Below are 15,361 nucleotides of genomic sequence, written 5' to 3' on the forward strand. Positions count from 1 at the left end.
TCCTTAGCATCATCTTTGTGGCATAACAATTATTTATGTATATATGTTTCCCTTTTCTCCACCTTCTATTCCTTTCCCTAGATATCTTCTGCCCTGGAACTTGTCTTTGAACCTCCCTTTGTAGACCCCCTTGTACCTAGTGGGTGTTCATTAAACTCTTGTTAATTGAATACTTTTCTCCCTGGTGTTAAAGTTTTATGAATATTTATTTTCTTTTCTACAGTCACAAATCAAGAGTTAAAGGTTATCTGAGACTAAAAATGACTTATTTGCCTAAAACCAGTGGCTCAGAAGATGATAATGCAGAACAGGCTGAGGAATTAGAGGTGAGATTTTATAAATATTTGGTTAAACTAAAAAAAATTTGAATTTCTTATTTTACTGTACTCTGAAGAACAATAACTATTGAATGAACGTGTAAATAAAAATTACTTACTTGGACATTTATTTCACCCAAGCATTCATTAATAGTCTTTCCTCTAAGGATATTTCTGTAGAATAAATGGTCATTATTGATGGCCTTCTTAAAGGTTAAGGAGGAGAGAATAGAATATAAGTCTAGTTTTTCAAAGTTCTCTAAAACTGTATATTCTCTCCATTAAAGTAAGAACACAATTTAGTATTTTGAAGTTAAATATATGGACATTTTGAGGAGACTCCACTGATCAGGAACTCTTTTATGAAATTTAAGTCCTGTTAATATTCTTCTCATGGTGGGAGGGCTCATAGGAAAGGAGGGGAATTAGGGAGCAAGGAGAATTTAAGTGATCTAATAAAGAGCCTTCTGTATGTGGGGCAAGTAGAATTTAACAATTTTCATGGATGACAGGATGAGAGGAAAATCCAAGTCAAGATTTGTGTAGAGTTACGTGCATCTGGAATAAGCAAGTAGGAGGCAGAAAATAAGTATTTGGAATAGAATTGGATAGGGTTTGGAGACTGGAATCCTAGTTGCACACTATCTAGCCAGACCTGAGTGAGTCATTGAACTTTTCTGAACCTCAGGATCTTGTTTGCAGTGTGACAGGATGGCACCAGATGACCTCGAGGGTTTCTTCCAGCAGAAAAATTTATGATTTGGAAAGGGGTCAAAAAAACACCTGCTCCTTGAGGTTCCTTTTGAAAGCACATTATCATCAAAAAGAAATATTTATTCAGTAGCTGTATTAGTCCATTTTCATACTGCTGTGAAGAAATACCTGAGACTAGGTAATTTATAAAGCTTTAAAAAGAGGTTTAATGGACTCATAGTTCCACGTGGCTGGGGAGGCTTCACAGTCATGGTGGAAGGTGAAAGAGGAGCAAAGGCACAGCTTACATGGTGACAGGCAAGAGAGTATGTGCCGGGGAACAGCTCTTTATAAAACTATCAGATCTCATGAGACTTATTCACTGTCATGAGAACAGCACTGGAAAAACTCACTCTCATGATTCAGTTACCTCCCACTGAGTGCCTCACACGACACGAGGGGATTATAGAAGCTACAATTCAAGATGAGATTTAAGTGGGGACACAGCCAGACCATATCAACAGCAGTTACTGAAAGCAGAGCACATAGCATATGGCACCAAATTGCTCTGGAGGCTTCTTATTTGGTGCCTTGCTTAACACTTTTGCCTCTGTGACTGAGGGCCTGCTTATGTCTCCATGAGAACAGTGAAGCTGAGGGCCTTCCCCAGGGGCTAGGCTCTACCTCACGTACCCATGCACCTTGAGAAAGAAAGCTCTAGAACAGGTAGTGAATTTGCAGCAGAGCTTTCTGGGAAAATTTTAAATGCACTGAGATTTTGCTTTGCAAGAAAATCCATAATAATAGAAGGATAGAAGGAAGACTTTTTTTTTTCCTGGAGTCAGGGTCTTGCTCTGTGGCCCATGCTGGAGTGCAGTGGTGCAATCTCAGCTCACTGCAACCTCCTGCCTCCTGGGTTCAAGCAATTTTCGTGCCTCAGTCTCCCAAGTACCTGGGGTTACAGGCATGTGCCACCATGCCTGGCTAATTTTTGTATTTTTAGTAGAGACAGAGTTTTACTATGTTGACCAGGCTGGTCTTGAACTCCTGGCCTCAAGCCGTCCATCTGCCTCAGCATCCCAAAGTGCTGGGACTACAGGCGTGAGCCACGGTACCCGGCCAAGAAAGAATCTTTTCTTCACTCACAGTATAGATAGCCCCTAGTTTAGTGATCAGAGAACTTGTTATCTTCTCAATTCTCTCTTCACTTATTTAATTAACTTTTTCTTACGTATTTTTATCTGATTTTCATATAATAATCATTTTTAAAGTTTTCAAGTATTTATTCAGTAGAAGTTTCTCTACCTGGCTTTTTGGTGTACCAGAGTATCTTGCATAATGGAATTCTGTTTGAAATGAAGGATATCTGCTGTAAAGAAAGAAAATTATTTATTTAGTAACTTAAAAAAATTTAACAGCATTTCGTTGTTTAGTAACCTGCTCCAAGTTTTGCCCACACGCACGCATCATAGGACCCTGTTCACAGTTGAGTTTCTGTGGAGAGAACTGCTTCACTTCATTTTGTGGTCTCATGTCTCAATGTTTGAATTCCCTCAGAATGCACCTTATAATTTCAGGAGATGTAAGCGTGTAGGAGTTTATTTATGAAAGGCCCTAGGAATTCAAACACATGAATCTGTGCTTATTTACCTTCTGTGTAGTTAATGACTAGAGGAGTCTTGCCTAGTTCTTTGACAGCTAGTTTGTGACTGTATAAATTCTACTATTTAAAGAAAACAATTGTAATTTTGAAATGAAGCTCACTCTTAGGTAGTTTATATTCTGTAGTAAAGTATGGCTATAATAGATAATTATGTAACGGTTGATTTTTGCACCGTTTGCACCTTTAGGGTTAGTTGTATGTATTTTACAAAATTAACATATAAAATGTTGGTTGTACCTCTGAATACTTTCTTCCTGACCCTCTTTGACTTGATTAAATTGTGAGCAATTACATATTGGCTTTGAGGTTAGTAATTAAATAAGGTTCATTGATACTTAGAAAGTTATTTTATAAAGAATAGCAGCTGATACCTATTTAATAGGAAGGTCTGGTATCCAAAAATTGACTGTATAGAGGCATTCTATCCAGTCTTTCTAAACAGTGTTTGATTGTACAACTCTACTTCCACAAATTTGAGACAGGTTTTTCTTAAGCCTTTAATTAAATTAATTTTTGTTCTTTCTCTTCTTGAATTCACTCAGATAATATAAATACATTAAGCAGACATTTAAGGGAAAAATCTCTAAGAAGCTTTAAAAGAAATATTCTTTTGGTACCATTTTTCGAGTGCTGAGTATTTTTATAATCCTTTACAGCAGTAGTGAGAACTATTTTATTAATAAATTGTATTAATCTTTTTTTTTTTTTGGAGATGGAGTCTTGCTCTGTCGCCCAGGCTGGAGTGCAGTGGCCGGATCTCAGCTCACTGCAAGCTCCGCCTCCCGGGTTCACGCCATTCTCCTGCCTCAGCCTCCCGGGTAGCTGGGACTACAGGCGCCCGCCACCTCGCCCGGCTAGTTTTTTTGTATTTTTTAGTAGAGACGGGGTTTCACCGTGTTAGCCAGGACGGTCTCGATCTCCTGACCTCGTGATCCACCCATCTCGGCCTCCCAAAGTGCTGGGATTACAGGCTTGAGTCACCGCGCCTGGCCAAATTGTATTAATCTTAAAGGAAATTAATCAATGATTATATTCAACCAAAAAATGTAAAACTTATATTTTCTCACAAGAGTAAAATATAAAAACTTAACTTACATGTTTTCGGGATTGAAACCAGAAAAATGCAATCTGATTCAATATATGCAAGACTAATTTTTAGGTATGCTAGATCCTATATTATCATAGTTTAAGGGAAAGGAAAAGAAAGAAGGAAGATAAACATGGATGGGCAGACAAAGTAAGAGGATATAGGGAAAGAAGAAAATGGAATTTGGGCAATAAAAAGAAAAAAAAACATAACAATTCTTATAAAAGAGGTAAAAAGGAAAAAAAAAAGAGAGGAAAGGTTGGGCACAGTGGTTCACGCTGGTAATCCCAGCACTTTGGGAGACCAAGGCAGGAGGATTGCTTGAGCCCAGGAGTTTGAGACCAGCCTGGGCAACACAGCGAGACCCCATCTCTAAAAAAAAAAAAAATAAAACATTAGCTCGGCATGGTAGTATGCACCTAAAGCCTAAGGTGAAAGATTGCTTACGCTCAGGAGGTCAAGGCTGCAGTGAGCTGTGATGGCACCACTGCACTCCAACCTGGATGTCAGACCATGTGGAGAGAGAGAGAAGAAAGAAAGAGAAATTCCCATCCAGACCTTTTCTCCCAAAATAATTTATTCCGTCATCTTGCTCCTCCACTATCCATCACCTTCTATACAGAGCTAGCCAAGATAGATCAACCTTGCTGCAGAAACCCCCTATCCATTTCTCCCTGCTACCAAAAAACATTCCTTTCCTTCCCAACTCTTCCCTGCAGCCTCGTTTTCAAGTCTAGCCTTCCAACATAGAAGAATTCTCTTCCATCTTGGAAGCAATCCACTGCCTGTCACACAACAGTCATTTACTGCTGATCTCCAGGCCTATAACAGAAACTCTATGTATCTAAGGAAATTATTCTGTGTCAGTTATCCAAGTACCGAAAATGTTTGCCACTTTGTCATTTGCTCTTTATAACATATATATATGTTAGTAGTTTTGGCCATACACAAATTTGGGTGTTTTGTTGTCAAATTTATAGATCTTCTCTTTCATACCTTCAAAGTTTGGTGTCATACTTAACAGTGTCCCACTCTTAAAATGTATTTCTAAAATTTTCAAAAGTTTGTTACTAACACTTTTTGGTTTCACTTTTAAACATTTAGATATTATTCAGTCTGTAACTTTTCCTGATACAAGGCATGAGGTAGGGATTCAAGTGAAGTTTTTTCCAAATGGATGCCCATTTTCTAAGTAATCTGCTTATTTTGCCACAGATTTGAAATGTCTTTATCATATTCTAAATTGCTATAAAGTTTTTGTTTTTTGTTTTTTTTTTAAACAGAGTCTTGCTCTGTCGCCCAGGCTGGAGTGCAGTGGTACAATCTCTACCTCCCGGGCTCAAGCAATTCTCCTGCCTCAGCCTTTCAAGTAGCTGGGATTACAGGTGCCCGCCACCATGCCTAGCTAATTTTTGTATTTTTAGTAGAGATGGGGTTTCACCATGCTGGCCAGGCTGGTCTCAAACTCCTGACCTCAAGTGACCCGCCCACCTCGGCTTCCCAAAGTGCTGAGATTTCAGGTGTGAGCCACCATGCCCGGCCAAAATTCCTGTAAAGTTGAGTTTCTTTCTGGGCAAATCTATTGAGCTGCCTGTCAATGCATGCACCAGAACCACACAGCTTTAATTGTTGTCATTTTTAATATGTTTTATCTGGTAGGGTTGATCTTCACTTCTTGCTCTTCTTTTTAAAAATTGTGCTGCTTATTCCTGCTTGTTTATGTTTCTATTTGAACTTGAGAATTGCCTTGTATCTTTTTTTTTTTTTTTTTTTGAGATGGAGTTTCGCTCTTGTTGCCCAGGCTGGAGTGCAATGGCGTGATCTTGACTCACCGTAACCTCTGCCTTTCGAGTTCAAGCAATCCTCCTGCCTCAGCCTCCCAAGTAGCTGGGATTACAGGCACCCACCACCACGCCCAGCTAATTTTGTATTTTTAGTAGAGATGGGGTTTCTCCATGTTGGTCGGGCTGGTTTTAAACTCCCGACATCAGATGATCTGCCTGCCTCAGCTTTCCAAAGTGCTGGAATTATAGGCCTGAGCCACTGCACCCGGCCTATTCTTTTAAAATCATGATGTAGTTTTGTTGGCATCTTGGTAATTTGTAGATTAACGTGGGAAGAATTGACACCTTTGTGAGACTGAGTCTTCCCAGCCAAGATTAGACTATGTCTTTCCCTAACTTAAGTCTTCTTTTGTGTCTTTCTGGGAGCATTTTAAAGTTTTCTTCACCAGTTTATTTCAGTTTCTAATGCTTTCCTAACCAATCAGTGTTTAATAGAATCTTTGACCCACTGCCTTTTCTGAGTTTTCTCATATAAGAGCATTAACTCTTGGTACCCTTTTCTGTCAGTTCCTACTTTAACTGCCCTAAGGCATTATGTTAATTTTGCCCCTTGTTAGTCTCTGAGAAACCAAACTTCCAGTGCATTTTTTTTTAATCTTTCTTTGGCTGTTTTATGACTTGATAAAATGCCTTGCCTTGGTCTGGAGGAGAAAGAGAGAAATCAGACAAGGGAATCAGAATGACTTTTCCATCACTAGAGAATTCACTGTAGCAGTTATTTCTAAATCATTTGCCCTTCCCTGTCTTGCCCCTCTATGTATTTGACTTTAATCTAATGATTTTTTCCATGTGTCAGATAGTTACTGATTTCTACTATAAACAAGGTGCTTTCTCTGCAGGAAAGACAATGACCAATGAGAAATAATCCTTGCCCTCATTCAGCTGATAATTTAGAGAATGGCCTAAGATTATATGAGTAGTTTAAACTATGCTTCTCAATTTCTCAGTGCTTTCCAACTTTCCATGGTTGTTTATTTAAAAGATTTTTTGTCCTTTTTTTCTTTTAGATTTTTTTAAATTTTATTTTTGATTGACAAACAATAGTTGTATATATTTATGGAGGACAATGTGATGTTTTGGTATATACTTACAATGCAGAATGATGAAATCAGGCTAATTAAATCTGTCACCTCACATACTTTTATTACTTTTTTGTTATGAAAATTTTAAATAGATTTGTCAAGTTCTGTTTTGTTGTTGTTTTGAGACAGGGTCTGGTTCTGTCACCCAGGCAGAACCTGGTGGAAACTTTACAGGCTTGTGCCTGTAAAGTTTTTTTTTTTGAAAAAGTTTTGGACAATTTTAGACAAAATTTCAATGGTTATCATTTGTGCAAAAAAAAAAAAAGTCTTCATTATCATAAAGTAGATTATGGTCTTAAAAATTGAGGATTGTTAATTCTGTCTATGCATAATTTCTAAAACTTGGTATAGAAAATCTGTTTTTAAATTTCCTTTAACATAGAATTTCTAAAGTTAAAAAAATCATGCATAAACTTAATTGCTACCATCCTGTTTTTCAGCCTGGCTGGGTTGTTTTGGACCAACCAGATGCTGCTTGCCATTTGCAGCAACAACAGGAACCTTCTCCTCTACCTCCAGGGTGGGAAGAGAGGCAGGATATCCTTGGAAGGACCTACTATGTAAACCATGAATCTAGAAGAACACAGTGGAAAAGACCAACCCCTCAGTATGTGCTGATGGCTTTCACAATTTTAATCTGGAAGCACTTTAACTACGAATTTTCATTTTGAAGTCATGTCTCAGATGGATTCATAACAGTATAGTGATCCATAAACTATAAGAATACTAGGGTTTTTATGGCCCGGGACTTTGAAAATCCTAACTCCGCTGTTTCTTTTTTTAAATGACTTGATAATATTCAAAATTATTTGACACTAGATACTACCCTTTTAATTGTCTCTTAATTTTAATAAGTTTTTAATTATTATATAGCCACAAATAGTACATATTTCTTTTTAGGCTGAATTAGAAGTCTTAGAGAATTTTAAAGTTTATTATTAAAATATAATAAAATGTTAATTTCTACAGTACTCTTTTTAAAATATAAATTATTTGTAAAATATAAAGGACTCAATAATAAGGGTCTTACGTTAAATGCCCATTTGATAGTCTGGTCAATATCCACACAACTTCCAGCATGCACAGATCAAAGATGGAACGACTTTCAACATATTCTAACTTATGTCTCCTCAGTGATTTTTTTTTGTTATCATTAGATTGTGTATACATTTATAAAATCTCCCATTCATATTTATTCTCAAATCCCCTTCCATTTTTCCTTCCATATAGTCTTATAAAGTCTTCCTTTAGTCTTCTGTTTGAAACATCCTTGTAGTTTTTTAGTGTGTTCATTAGTCTCCTAATTTTTGGCTTTGATATTTTGTGCCTGATATGTGCCAGGCACTTTCATAGATATTTTCTGTTCTCATATCCTTCCAAAACAAATCAGCAATTCAAGTACTTCGTGGCGCAGAAGCTTCAATCTTCATAGAGTGATGTACAGACTGCAAAGCTGAAGACAAATTGCCCTGTTGCATACCTCAGTATTATGGCAAGGCTTACTTGAGCAAAATGACATTTCTTTCACTGTGGCTGATGTTGTTTTCAGGTAGCCAAAATCAAATATTTGGGGGAAAAAAAAAATGAAACTTTCCCTTAGAACCGTGTATCAAAATTATGATTTCTTTAGCTACAGTACAGTAAGAACTGGTCTTGCGACTAGCCTGAGCTCATGTGGCATTAAATAAATGAACAATAATTTTATTATTAAATATTTGAACAAAATTCTTGATCTGATAGACCGGTTATATTAAATGCGAATAATTAGAATAATATAAATGACTGGGGTAAGGGTGTTCAATCTGATTTTTTTTTTATTTTTGTGGGTCCCTAATAGGTATATATATTTGTGGGGTACATGAGATGTTTTGATGTAGGCATGCAAGGCATAATAAAATCACATCATGGAAAATGGGGTGTCCATCCTCACAAGCCTTTATCCTTTGTCTTACAAACAATCCAATTACAGTCTTCTGGTTGTTTTTAAATGTACAATTAAATTATTATTGACTGTAGTCACCTGTTAAGCTGTCAAATACTAGGTCTTATTCATTCTTTCTATTTTTTTTTTAATGCTCATTAACCATCCAATCTGATTTATTGTACTTCTCCTAAGCTGAGACAAATCTTTACTATTACCATTTTCAGAACAGGCTCATGACTGTGTATTACCAAAAACAGATACCATTCCTAACAGATACGTAATTCCTAAGCTTTTCATTATAAAGTTCTTAAACCATCTTTCATTCTGCTCTTCACATTGATGCATGGAGTACTCTACTCCTGGCTTAAGACCAGTTCTAGAAAATGTACTATCTGATATCAGAAAGATGTATGTGTAACTCTATTACTCTTATAATAACATGGCAAAATAATATAATGAAATAATCTGTGAAGCACTCTGATATTCATTCATTCAACAAATATGTTTGAGTACCTATATGTGTTGGACATTATCCTAGACACAGTGACAAACTAAAATATCAAATCAGACATGTTATACCTTTCCACAAAACCTTAAACTCAGTAAGATACTCTAAATATACCAGTCTGCCTACCCATGATTGAATCTATACATGTTGAAATAGCCTTTGGTCAGAGACAATACATTTTTTTATTGATCTAATGTAGATTTTTTTTTTCAATGATCACAGAATCTTTGACAATCATTGTAACTACTTAAGACATGGATGATGGCTTTTTATACTTCCAATATAGGGACAACCTAACAGATGCTGAGAATGGCAACATTCAACTGCAAGCACAACGTGCATTTACCACCAGGCGGCAAATATCCGAGGAAACAGAAAGTGTTGATAACCGGGAGTCTTCCGAGGTACAAGTAGTTTCCTAGTTCTCCTTGATAGACACGTTACAGCAATAAAGTATGTGTGACTGAAGTTTATTCTGTTCATTTTAGAACTGGGAAATTATAAGAGAAGATGAAGCCACCATGTATAGTAGCCAGGCCTTCCCATCACCTCCACCGTCAAGTAACTTGGATGTTCCAACTCATCTTGCAGAAGAATTGAATGCCAGACTCACCATTTTTGGAAATTCAGCCCCAAGCCAGTCAGCATCCAGCTCAGTAAGACGCTCTTAGATTTTGTTATGGCTTCAGTAGTTTATATTATGCATATTATACCATTCAACAACTAACTTTTATGTAAAATTTTGTCTTAAATGCAATAATATGTAATAATATGTTAGAGATCTTGGGACTTTATAACTTGGGCATTTTTCAAATATTCCCATCAATAGTATGGACCAGAGTCATGGCATCCAAATTTCCGTTATGTGAATACCCTCCAGTCAAAAATCACTAGGGACACATTTGTAATTGAACAACTTGGGTTTATTGTTCATTTCAGCAAGGGAGAACATGCACCATTGGTGTTTTGGTAACAGAATGTTAGAAAAGACTTCAAGGATTTGGGCTCCCGTTAGGTGATTTTGAAGAGTGTTTTAGGAAGCAGGACTTTGCTCTATGTGAGATGCTGTTGGGAAGCAGGGATAATTCTATGATTTTGCATCTCAACTCTTACCCATAGTGAGGCTAAAGCTATGATTAGCAAAGTGGAACAGTCACTCACATTTGCCAGGATAGGGAAATGTTTGGTATTTTGTGGCTTGGACGATGTGCATGTTTTGTCTATATTCAGCCACAATTACAGAGTGGTCTTGATTTTGTCTTGATCTTACCTATGAGTGCCAGGCCAGCTCCTGGATGTTAGGGACTGCTTTTCTCTCTCCCAGTTATGCTGAAGTTGGTTTTTTGTTTGTTTGTCTGTCTGTCTGTTTTGAGACATCTCACTCTGTCACCTAGACTGGAGTGCAATGGTGCTGTCTTGGCTCACTGCAAACTCCACCTCCCAGTTTCAAGCGATTCTCATGCCTCAGCCTCCTGAATAACTGGGATTACAGGCGCACACCACCACGCTCAGCTAATTTTTGTATTTTTAGTAGAGATGGAGGAGTTTGACCCTGTTGGCCAGGCTGGTCTTGAACTCCTGGGCTCAAGTGATCCACCCGCCTCAGACTCCCAAAGTGCTGGGATTATAGGCATGAGCCACTGCTTCTGACCTGAAGTTTTAACATTATATCACAAATGTCACCAACAGGTATATATGAATAAGAACTGATATACTTTGACTAAACAAGGAAATAGATGACATTTGCACTTCAGCCACTACTGTAAAAACTGTTGTCCATAGGGTTCAGAATAAAGTATTCCAGCATATGCTTCCATGATGAGAACTTCATAGCTGGCTGTCTAAACTCTATCCAGGGGAGATTCAGTAGGAGACAAAGATTGTTCTCTGAGAGGATGCTATTTGTCATTTCCAGTTGAGGTTTCCCTGCCTTTCATTTAGTTAGTAAATATTTATTGAGAGCAAGTAAATATTTATTGAGAGCAAGGTACTATATGCTAGTTACTGAGGATACATCAGTAAATGAAATTAACAGTATCTCCTGCCTTCATGGGACTTATATTCTAGCGCAGAGGAAAGCAAACTACAACGGGTGGGGCAAATCGGCAGCTGCCTGTTATGAATAATTACCACTGGAATACAGCCACATCATTTGTTTAGATATTGCGCATCTCTGCTTTCACACTATATCATCTGAATTAAGTAGTTACAGCAGCAACCACATGGCCCACAGTCAGTATTTACTGTCTGGACCTTAACAGGAAATGTGTGCTAACCTCTGCTCTAGCATCTTCTTCAAGAACCTTCACAGTAGATAGTTGTACGTGAATATGAATATCCACCAGTAAATCTGCCTGCCTGCCTCCTGCCCTTCCTTTCTTCCATTTGTCTGTTCTGTCTTCATTCATTTCATTTTTTCACAGGAGAGTAGGACAGGGCAGTCAAAGACCTAAAGAATAAACTACATTAGGCCGGGCACGGTGGCTCACGCCTATCATCCCAGCACTTTGGGAGGCTGAGGTGGACAGATGGCTTGAGGTCAGGAGTTCAAGACCAGCCTGGGCAATATGGCGAAACCTTGTCACTACTAAAAATACAAAAATTAGCTGGGTGTGGTGGTGCACACCTGTAATCCCAGCTACTCGGGAGGCTGAGGTAGAAGAATTGCTTGAACCCAAGAGGCAGAGGTTGCAGTGAGCCAAGATCGCACCATTGTACTCCAGCTTGGGTGACAGCGAAACTCCGTCTCAAGAAAAAAAAAGAATAAACTATATTGATTCACTGGTGATAAATCACATGCAATCCCATTCCCTTTCTTCCTGGTATTTTTTTTTTTACTTAAAGTAATACCTGGCAACCATATAGTGTGATACTATGCAGCCATTGAAGAGAACAAGGTGGGCTCAAGTGTATATGTTGGATGGAACAATCCCTAAGAGATGTTGATAAATGAAAAACAGCAAGGTACAGAACAGTGTGTTTGTTATGCCAGGATTTATGTAAATTACTTAAATGCAGAGCATAAATGTGTGTATGATTTACTCAAGAACTAAACAGGAAACTAGTGACGTTGCTTGCCTCTGAAGAGAGGCAAAGAATGAATAGGATATATATTGTTTGTACCTTTTGGTTTTTTGAGATAGGATCTCACTCTGTCACCCAGGCTGGAGTGCAGTAGCATGATCATAGCTCACCGCAGTCTCAAACTTCTGAGCTCAAGAGATTCTCCCACCTCAGCCTCTGGAGTAGCTGGTACTACAGGCACATGCCATTGTACCCCCACTAATTTTTTAAAAAATTTTTTGTAGAGACTGGGTATAGTATTGTTGCCCAGGCTTCTTTCGAATTTTATAACATGAATGATTGTTATCTATTTAAAAAAAATATTTTAAAAGCACTGTATGGTTACAGTTATAAATTGAGATTGTATTTAGGTATATAAAATAAAACTTAAGGCTGGGCATCGTGGCTCACACCTGTAATTCCAGCACTTTGAGAGGCCAAGGCGGGCAGATCACATGAGGTCAGGAGTTCGAAACCAGCCTCGCCAACATGGCGAAACCCCGTCTCTATTAAAAATATAAAAATTAGCCGGGTACGGTGGCACGTGTCTGTAATCCCAGCTACTCAGTAGGCTGAGGCAGGAGAATTGCTTGAATCTGGGAGGTGGAGGTTGCAGTGAGACAAGATCGCGCCACTGCATTCCAGCCTGGGCGACAGAGCAAGACTGGCTCAAAAAAACAAATAAGTAAAATAAATAAATTAATAAATAATAAATAATAAATAAATAAAAATTAAATCGTACGTCTTACCACTAGTGTATGCTCCCTCAGTTACTATTAGTGGTCAAAGACTAAAGAATAAATGATATTGATTTGCTGGTGATAAATCACATGCATACACATATGGAAACTTTTTCTGTATATTCATAAACATGCATGCATACACATATATTTGTAGATGATTTTTTAGCCTGAGATCATCTTAAACATACTTTTTGGTAACTTACTTTGTTCACTTGCTGTCTCTTAGACATTGAACCATTTCATTATATATAGATGTACTCCTTTAAAAACCAACTAAAACAATCATTAAACTCTGGCATATTCCATTTTACAAGTAGCCCTTAAGGTATTTCACCAGTCTCCTATTAAAGGACTTTAGATTGTTTACAGTACTATTATAAACAGTACTACAGTGGATATTCTGATTTAATTTGTACGTGCATTGTCAATTTTGATGTCGTTAAATAACAAAACTAAGATATTTCGGATAGTGATAATAGCATGAATAGAAAAACATAAGGAAAGAATGAACAAGAGATTTCCAGGAAACAAGTAGTCTGGAATGTCCAGGGGGTAGATTGCAAAGTGGGAAGTGGCAGAAGAAGTCAGGAAGAGGCAGGTCGTGGTGCTCACAGGAAGCATTGTTTTCTGTGCTGTCATGGGCTTCAGCTCCAGAATGACAGGACTGGCTGTGCACTGCAGGATGCTCTGAACCTGCAGCGTGCAGCATGGAGAATGGACTTAAGGAAGTAAGACTTGCAATGAGGAAACCTATTAGGATATTGCTGTCATTGTCATTGAAGTGACAAAAGATGAAAACTTGAAGTTAAAACAACAATAAAACTAGTAACTAAAGTGGAGAGAGAGTGTATTTGAGAAGAGTTTCTGTATTCAAGAGAAGGTGTCCAGGAGGCAGTCCAGCAGCCGGGGCGTGGGAGCTGGATGTGTGAAGGTGTCCACGTAGGGGGCTGAGAGCGACCACGTGCCTCAGCCTGCAGTCTGGACAGCTGCATCCTAGCCAGCCTTCTCTTCCCTGTCATACTTACCCTCACTACCTTAGCTGATGCTCAAAGACAAATCACAAATCTCAAGATATTCTTCTGTTGTCTTGGTTTTTCACAAGAATCATTCCAGCAGAAGAGGCAGCTTACAAGCCTATACTTTTGAGGAACAACCTGCACTTCCTGTGGTGAGTTTTACCCTCTCCCATCAATCAAGGAAAGTATAAAACTCAGCATCTCTTTTTATTTTTTATTTTTTGGAAGACTGAGTGTGAATGTTTGCCTTACAGGGAACTATTACAACAGAGAATGTAGGCTCCAGGTGGTGATGTTCAGGGAAAGGCCTTAAAGACAAAACATGCAGAACTGTCTCTCCCATGTTAAAAGCAAAGTCTCTGCATGCTGGTGACTGTGGGTGGCATCTGGGCTTGTCGGTTGAAGAGGTGGTCCGCTGCATGCAGCATACAATTCAGGATCACTGTGTCCAATTGCCGATGCTCTGCGTAAGCACATGGCGTCCAGCAGCCATGTCTGCCCTGTACATGAAGCATAGCCAGGGTTTCATCACTCAGGTGTGCACTGGCATTGACACACCCAGTGGCCAGGCTGGAGTTTATCAGTCCCTGGTCTGTTTCTTCCCTGCAGTATCACATCCACCAGTCTACTAAGGCCTTCTGCTTCCTCCTGCTCAGTGCTGTCCCAGCCACAGCCTGGATGGCAGCTTGAACCTTAACCCTGCCTCCATCCTCTTCCTGACACCAGCCTCACTACTCTGAGTGTGTCTCTCTTTTCCAGATGCCCTACTTGTTTTTGAAACCAAAGTAAAACTCCCAGGCTCCCAGCCTCTTTAGCCTACCCTTCTCCTTATCCCCCAGCAGAAGCCTCCTGCTTCTGCTATGCTTTTTCTTCTATGCTTTTTCTTCATTCCTGTCTATGCTTTTTCTTCCAAGCAGACTGTTCCCATGTCCTGGTTCTCTCCCACTTCTGAGTCTGCGTGCATTCCATTTCCCCACTTGGAATGGCTTTCTCATTTTCTTCCCCAGCCATGTGGAATTTGGAATGGCAGTCTAGATATGAGCTTTGAAAAATAGGGTATGTTCTAGCACAGCAATGCAGAGGCTTCAAAATCCTCAGCCCACGAGTGGTTTATCTGTCTGAGTAACACCCTGCACTAAGAAGGGGACACAGATCCTGTGCTGAGGAATGAGACATCACCCACCTATGCATCCATTGCTCTGGTCAGTATTGACCATCAACAAGAGGACAGATGCCATTGAAAGATGACCTTCACCAGCCTTACTGTCACTCACTGTCATCTGTCCAGCCTCCTCCATTAGATCAGAACCTGCTCAAGTCGAGTTCCTTGGTATTTTTTCCTCTGCACCTTATAATGTCCTCTGTACAATGAATATGTGGAAGTTCTCATTGACTGACAGACATTCACCCAAGACACAACT

At 38.8% G+C, this 15,361-nt stretch overlaps 1 protein-coding gene across 4 annotated transcripts in view; it reads left to right on the forward strand.

Annotated features, from left to right (window-relative positions):
• The window catches only part of NEDD4 (neural precursor cell expressed, developmentally down-regulated 4, E3 ubiquitin protein ligase), a 90,811-nt gene that overhangs the window by 46,045 nt on the left and 29,405 nt on the right, over nt 1-15,361 (forward strand). For 2 of the 4 annotated variants that reach the window (XM_011940536.1, XM_011940538.1), the window contains 5 exons: nt 224-326; nt 7,127-7,293; nt 9,405-9,522; nt 9,607-9,774; nt 14,027-14,092. In XM_011940536.1, the coding sequence (XP_011795926.1) occupies nt 224-326; nt 7,127-7,293; nt 9,405-9,522; nt 9,607-9,774; nt 14,027-14,092 (622 nt within the window). The remainder of the gene's footprint in view (nt 1-223; nt 327-7,126; nt 7,294-9,404; nt 9,523-9,606; nt 9,775-14,026; nt 14,093-15,361) is intronic. The other 2 variants (XM_011940537.1, XM_011940539.1) reach the window with 2 other exon arrangements.

This window comes from Colobus angolensis, unplaced genomic scaffold, assembly GCF_000951035.1.
Source record: "Colobus angolensis palliatus isolate OR3802 unplaced genomic scaffold, Cang.pa_1.0 Scaffold19, whole genome shotgun sequence".
Classification (NCBI taxonomy): domain Eukaryota; kingdom Metazoa; phylum Chordata; class Mammalia; order Primates; family Cercopithecidae; genus Colobus; species Colobus angolensis.